The sequence below is a fragment of the Ictalurus punctatus genome, chromosome 5 (genome assembly GCF_001660625.3).
Source record: "Ictalurus punctatus breed USDA103 chromosome 5, Coco_2.0, whole genome shotgun sequence".
In the NCBI taxonomy this organism is placed as follows: Eukaryota; Metazoa; Chordata; class Actinopteri; order Siluriformes; family Ictaluridae; genus Ictalurus; species Ictalurus punctatus.
In genome coordinates this window covers 2,287,318-2,294,628 of record NC_030420.2, presented here as the reverse complement: position 1 = coordinate 2,294,628, position 7,311 = coordinate 2,287,318, and the positions used below count along the sequence as shown (strand labels likewise).

The 7,311-nt window shown below is 45.9% G+C and overlaps 1 protein-coding gene across 1 annotated transcript in view; it reads right to left on the bottom strand.

Moving 5' to 3' along the window:
• Positions 1-4,653: 4,653 nt before the first annotated feature.
• Positions 4,654-7,311, bottom strand: part of tcf7l1b (transcription factor 7 like 1b) — a 40,629-nt gene continuing 37,971 nt past the window's right edge. The window contains exons 11-12 of the mRNA XM_053680060.1: positions 7,237-7,288; positions 4,654-5,805 (exon numbers count right to left, since the gene is read on the bottom strand). Of these exons, the coding sequence (XP_053536035.1) occupies positions 5,312-5,805; positions 7,237-7,288 (546 nt within the window). The 3' untranslated portion in view covers positions 4,654-5,311. The remainder of the gene's footprint in view (positions 5,806-7,236; positions 7,289-7,311) is intronic.

Sequence of the window (7,311 nt, the reverse complement as noted above, 5' to 3'; positions counted from 1 at the left end):
CTCACACACACACACACACACACACCAGATCTTACTGATACAACGACGGGGGCTAATTATGTACAGTCAGGAAGAGCTCGTATGAATGATATGGGTAAAGTGTTTTAGGGATGATGGTGGAGAGAATGTGGACAAGGATTATTAGCTTCCAGCAGACACACACACACACACACACACACACACACACTCCAAGATCCATTATCCACACAGAAATCTCACATTTCATGGGCGTTTCCTAAATTTGAGTTCTTTTTTTTTCCCCCTTCTTCTTCTTTTTCGCACTAATACGTGAGCACACGTGAGGAACACGTGAAGGTGCAGGTCAACATTTCAACGTGTTAGAATACCCGTGACAAAAAAAAGAAAGAAAGAAAAAAATGTAGAAAATAAAATAAAAGAATCATCGGGTGAATCATTTGGGAAGAATGAATCACGCGTGAAAATAAATGAATCACTGAAAAGAAACAAATCTAAATGATTCGTCGGGAGAAAAACCCCATGAAAGTAAATAATTAATTGAGGGAGAAAAAATCTGATGAAAATTACAGACAAGTGGAAACAGATAAAAGGAAAGTAAATGAAAAAGTGGAAATCATGGAAAAAAAAAATAAAAGGAATATTATATATATATATATATAAACAAATCATTTGAATGAAATGAACAATTGTGGGGGAAATCACTTATGTAAATAAATCATTATTGGGAAAAATGTGAAGCATCTTTTAAAAAAATCATTTTTTCATCTGAATCACGTGCTTATTGAATAATTAGAAAAAAAAATAGTTTGGGATAAAAATCAGATGAAAAAAAAAAAGAAAAAGGAAATAATATAATAAATAATAAACCCATTCCAATCATTCATTTATTTTCAGACGTGACTCTCTCCCCCAGTGATTCATTTATTGGAAAAGAAAAAGAAAAAAAAACGTGAAAAGGAATTCCAAACGCATCACGTGAAACGTAACGATCACGTGTGTATTACACGTGAAAAACACGTGAAGAATCTAAACACCAGAGGAATTTTGCATGTGAAGGTGGTGCGCTGCTACGTCTGCCCCTCTCTCGGTGTGTGGAGGAAACGATAGCACCATCATTGGCACCACCCGACCCCAGCACCTCCCAAAACCCCTTAAAAAAAAAAAAGAAAGAAAGAAAGAAAAAAAAAAAAAGGACGAGGAACCCGAGACGTCGTGGTGTTTTCCATTAATTGAAAATCCTAATGAGGTCCCTGGAGCTCCATGCGATTACCTCCACGTTTAATTACAGCCGAGCCAGAGCCACGAAGGAAGGGCGCAGTTAAAAAAAAAAAAAAAAAAAAAAAGAGAGAGAGAGAAAAGATGGAGAGAGCAAGAGAGAAAGAGAGAGACCGGGAATGATAGAGAGAGAGAGAGAGAAAGAGAGAATGACAGGGAAAGAGAAAGATTGAGAGAAAGAAAGATGGGGAGAGAGAGTGAGACACAGAGAGAGTGAGAGAGAGAGACAGAGACAGAGCAAGAGACACAGAGAGAGATAGAGACAGAGAGAGAGAGAGACAGAGAGAGAGACAGAGAGAGGAGAGACAGAGAGAGAGAGAGAGACAGGCAGAGAGAGAGTCAGCGAGCGAGAGAGAGAGAGAGAGAGACAGAGCAAAAGACTGAGAGGGAGAGACAGAGAGATAGAGAGACAGAGAGAGACACACAGGCAGAGAGAGAGAGAGACAGTGAGAGAGAGACAGCGAGAGAGAGACCGCGAGAGACACAGAGAGAGAGAGACAGGCAGAGAGAGAGACAGCGAGAGAGAGAGAGAGAGAGAGAGAGAGAGAGAGAGAGAGAGAGAGAGAGAGAGACAGGCAGAGAGAGAGACAGCGAGAGAGACAGGCAGAGAGAGACAGCGAGAGAGAGACAGCGAGAGAGAGAGAGCGAGAGAGAGAGAGCGAGAGAGAGAGAGCAAGAGACAGAGAGAGAGACAGCGAGAGAGAGAGAATGAGAGAGACAGAGAAAGAGAGCGAGAAAGAGAGAGCGAGAGAGAGAGAGACACACACAGACAGAGACAGAGAATGAGAGAGTGAGAGAGTGAGTGAGTGAGAGAGCGAGAGAGGGAGAGAGAGAGCGAGAGAGAGAGAGAGAGAGAGACACACAGACAGAGACAGAGAATGAGAGAGCGAGAGAAAGAGAGAAAGAGAGAGAGAGAGAGTGAGAGAGAGAGAGACACAGACAGAGACAGAGAATGAGAGAGCGAGAGAAAGAGAGAGAGTGAGAGAGAGAGAGAGAGAGACTCACTGACCTGTTTTTTTCTCGTGTTGTTCTGGGACTCTGCATTCCAGGAAGGAACAGATGTCTATTATTTTTTATTTGTGTTTACTTTTTGGCAGGAAATTTTGTTGCTCTGGCACAGCTGTTTATTTTCCAGTGAGGCTCAGACCATTAAAGATTTAAATCCTTCCAAATATCAAGATCTGAAAAAACAAAAACGGGGGAAATAACCCGACGTGCGCGCACGTGCGCGCGCGGATTTTAAACGCTTCACGTTACGGCCTGCAAAAACGGCCCACACAAAAGCTCGCATTTATTTCACACGATTTTAATATGAATATTTCCTCACGATTCCTTTCTTCACACCATCTTCCCCCCTCGATCTCAAAGGTTCTAGAAAGAACCGTACGAGTGCGTTTCCTGTTCCGACAGGATTCCCGGCAGAACCTTTACTCATCCCACGAAGCCTTAAAGAACCCTTATTCCCCCAACAGTGTGTGTAGAAACTCTTACCCGTCACGCGTTATTTTCTTCTCAACACCTAGAACCTGCTCAGGTTAGCTGTAGCTCTGTATACTCGCAGAACCAGGGTTCTACAAGGCGGGGTTCTTTAAAGGTGTGTTGAATAATCACGCTTCCATTAGGAGATCTGATCGAATGAAATCCCCCCAACAGGATGGTACACTGGATCTATCTTTCAAAGAGATCAAGTCTGGTGCAAGAGCTCTTAAGGGTTCTCTCGGGGAACCCGTGAAGTCTGTATACGCGGCGTAGACCCTGCCGACAGAGCGGTTCCCGTGGAACTGTTAAAAAAAGTTTAAAAACGGTTCTTTACAGCACCAGAAGTTCCACAAAAGAACCTTCTCGTCAAGAACCATCTCTCATCGAATAGGGTTCTTTGGAGATGAACGTTCTTGAGGTTTCATTATAGGTTCTTCGAGGCAAGACTGGAAGAAGGTTCTCCTATGGCGTCATGCTTTAAGAAATCATACTTCGGTTCCTTAAAGCAAGAACGTGAGAGGACGTGGTTCTTCGTGGCTGTGCCGTGAACACCATTCGTGGGTTCTTTAAAGCACCAGTGAAGATACAGTTCTCCGAGGGCACCAGGCTGAAGAACCCCTTTAAAAGAAGTAAATAAATAAATTCTCACATTTGAACGCAGAATTTACGTCCGCACGCGTCTCTCCGTCGCCTCCGGACTCTCCCGTACGTTTCTGTGATCACGACCCTCGTTTCTCTCACCGCACGGTCCGTACTCACGTGAGCGCACGCAACACGCGGAACTCCACCTTCAGATTTTTATTCATCCATTACCAAAAAAAAAAAAAAGTTTAACCAGACGTCCTGTCCAAAATGGCCTCCACGTCTCGCTCTCCCTCACACACACACACACACACATCGCATACACAATCATAAAGATACAGAATTCGAACACCCCTAGTACCACTCGTACGTATTTATCACACGTGGACAGTGACGGTACGCCCAAGTCTTTCAGTCGTGCTCCAGGCGTCAATGTTCACAGCTTAAGACGTCAATTACATCTTTAAAAAAAAACGTCCAAAAGTTGCAAGGTCTTTTCCTTTTTTTTGGCTGTAAGACGTTCTTTCAGTACTTTTCCCTCGACCCTGACGCCTCGTTTCAGGCTTCGTCCTTCAGGCTTTCACTCAAAAAAAGAACACAAAAAAAAATAAAAATAAAAAATACAAAAATACGGACCGTCTTGAAGAGGAACGTTCAGCGGTGTCGCTTTTGTGCATGCGGCGGCTACGGCTAGGGACAGCGACGGGTGACGGAGCTGTACAGAATGTAATCGATAAGGGACGGTTGAGCAAGGACGTCTCATTCAGCGAATAAAGCGGCCTTCGTTCCTCTCGTCCTCGCCTGCTTTTACTTAATATATATATTTAAATACGCGAGGAATAAAACCCGACGGCGCGGCGGGATAAAGCGGACATACTGTTCCCGTACAGAAGTCGATTATTTTCCTGCAACAGCATGTCCCCGAAGCGTTTTATTCCACTGACACCGCAGCAATTTATTTATTTAATTAAAAACAAACAAACAAACAAAAAAAAAACCTTTTAATCGATTAAAGGACATCATTCTTCGTAGCCGTTTACGGCGGATCACGTACGTCGTAGCAGCTATAAACGGTCTGTCCGTCAGCAGCCTCCGCTTTAAATCTGAGCGTCGACGGGAACCTGTCCGAGGCGCTGTTACGGAACGTTAAAACGCTTCGCTGCTTCAGTTTGATCACCGCGTGAAGCCCTTAAAGAGAAATACAACCTGCAGACGCGAAGCAGCACGCAGCCGGTCCGAAATAAACAAACAGATAAATACATAAAAACAGGAAGTGGAAAAAGGGGGGATAAATAAACAAAAAAACAAAAGGGAAAAAAAACCCAGCAGGCATCCGTGTTCTAGAAACAATTTACAAGTTTTATTTATCAAGTTCACACACTTCAAAACTGCAGGGGTAGTCTCAAAAGCCTTCTAATAAACGGCCTGTACTAGGAATTAAAACTTCAAAACTACCATTAATTACATGTACGCTTTTAAGATTTATTTAGAGTTTTTTTTTTTTTGTTCCTTCTTGTCTTATTAAAGAAGTGGGGTTTTTTTTTGTTTTTTTTTGGTTGCTTTTATTTTTTAATACAAGTAATAACTTTATACAAGGAGGTTTTGCTGGATAACTGTATCAAATAAGAAACCAGTTCCAAAGTAGACTTTACAAAAAAATACACTTTCATAGAGAGAGACACAGAAAAGCAGGTGATCAAATATTGACCAATAATATTCATTGACTTTTCGCTTATCAAAAAAGTTAACCTGACGTCTATGTGGTGGTTGGGAGGGGGGGGGGGGGGGGGGGGGGTAAGCAATTTACAGCATGTTTAAAGTGGAGAGATTGAGAGAGAGAGAGAGAGAGAGAGAGAGAGAGAGAGAGAGAGGGGGGCCGAGAGAGAGAGAGAGAGAGAGAGAGAGAGAGAGAGAGTGTGAGAGAGAGTGAGAGAGAGATGGAGAGGGGGGCCGAGAGAGAGAGAGAGAGAGAGAGAGAGAGCTGTTTCCGTAGTAATCAGTCAGCTGATTTGGTTACCAAGGAGAGCGGCTGCGTCTGGAACAGGGCGTGATGGGAGTGCAGGGCGGCCTGATGGAACGGCGAGGGCGGGGAGAAGAGGGAGTGGTGCAGGGAGGTGAAGGGGATTGGCCGAGAGAGGAGAGGCGGGGTCGACTGACTGCCTGAGGTGCTGACGGCGAGAGAGATGCTGGGGTGAGAGGAGGAAGAGGAGGATGAGGATGAAGTGGAAGCAGAAGAGGAGGATGAGGAGGATGATGAGGAAGGTTTGGAGATCAGAGAGAAGTGAGGGTGATGGCGCTCGGGCTTGGTGGTGAGCGACAGCGGCTGGGCCTGCTCGGAGTGAGTGGGGGCGGGCGCGGCGGGCGACGCCAGGGCGGCGGAGGGCGTGGCCGGGGAGTCCAGCATGCTGCCGTGAGAGGACGCCGGGCTGTCGATCATCTTCTCCTGGGGGAGGTACTGCACGCAAGGCTTCTTGGTCCGCGCCGAGTAATCTGCAGTCAGGAGCAGAGGAACACCGCTTTACACACAACGCAGGGATCACGTTCCGTCGTTACACGTGACGTCATGACCGTATTTTCCGGACTATCGTTCGCCACAGCGCCGGTGAAGTCGGATTTTCTCAGAGAGTAGCGCGGCTCTATTGACATTAAAGCGCTCGTTACGTTACGTTACCGTTTCTATAGTAACGGCTCGTCCGCGTAACAGATTTCCCACATGGACGGAAAATCTCGGGGACGGAACGTTTCGTTATTTCTAGCCAGCGATACCAGGGACAAACGCGTTCTGCTAACGTTCAATGGAACTATAAGACCGGTAAAAAGTGCAAACACGTTGTTTTGTTGGAGAATAATCTTCACTTTAGCAACGGTAACTCTCGGTAACGCCTCGTCGTTGATTAGTTTCCTGTAACGGCACACCGCAACGCCGCGTGCTTTACTCCTTGCGCGAGAGAAACGCTAAATTGGTCTCCTAATCCGGAAAATACGGTGCGACACGGACATGTGACCAAACTCTGAGATGTGAAAGAAACAGATGAAGAGCTCCGAGTGACGCTGTAGTGATTCGGTGACTCGACTGATGAGAAGCCAGACTGACTCTGCTAAACACTGCCTCGACACGGAATGGAGCGCCATGGACGGACACGGAACAGAGACGGCGAACGAGGACGGGGACGGGGACGGCGGCGACGTTGCGGTCGCAGCTCGGACGGGACAGGACGATGCGCATGGCGTTTATGATGGCGTGTATGGAAGGGTGGAGTGATGGAGGCTGCTCCGTACCTGCCTGCGCTAGCACGGCGCTTCGTACGCTGCATGTCAGAGTGCAGGGAAGGGACAGCAGGTTAGTGTGGACAATGAGCTCTACCGCTTTATTACAACTACGAGGACGTGTGATGTCACACGGTCAGTGCAGACACGGCGTTAGTACGTAGGCGACTGATTCTGAAACGTGGGGGGAAAAAAATTTAAATAAAGAACGAGTGTCTAAACTTTTGTCCGGTAGTGTGTGTATATAGAAATATAAATAAATATCAGAGAAACGCCACACGGTTTGGCAAGGGGAAATGGTGTAGTGTGCATTCGGCGTTGAACCGGAGGACGTTGTGGGACCGCTACCCGTGTGATAAAGCTTTAAACAAGATCTTTAAAGGGACATTTCAACATAATCTCCATCGACAGGATCTTTACTGCATGTCTGATCACTACAGATAAGAACCTGGATGTTCTCCGACCACGAGAAAACTCTAACCCGTGAACAGAGGTCGGGCTGCGTATCCCTTTAACAGACAAAAAGATCTTTTAAATACAGAATAAAGTCCACGTTGAAAAGCAGAAAAGCTACTTTTGTGGTTTGAGTGTGTGTGTGTGCGTGCGCGTGTGTAAAGGAAACGCACTCCATTCCTGAATGAACCCCCCCCTCACCTTCTGCTGCCGAGTCGACCTTGTTCTCTCTCTTCCTCTTCTTCCGCTTGCCCTGTAGAAATTTAGAGAAACAGA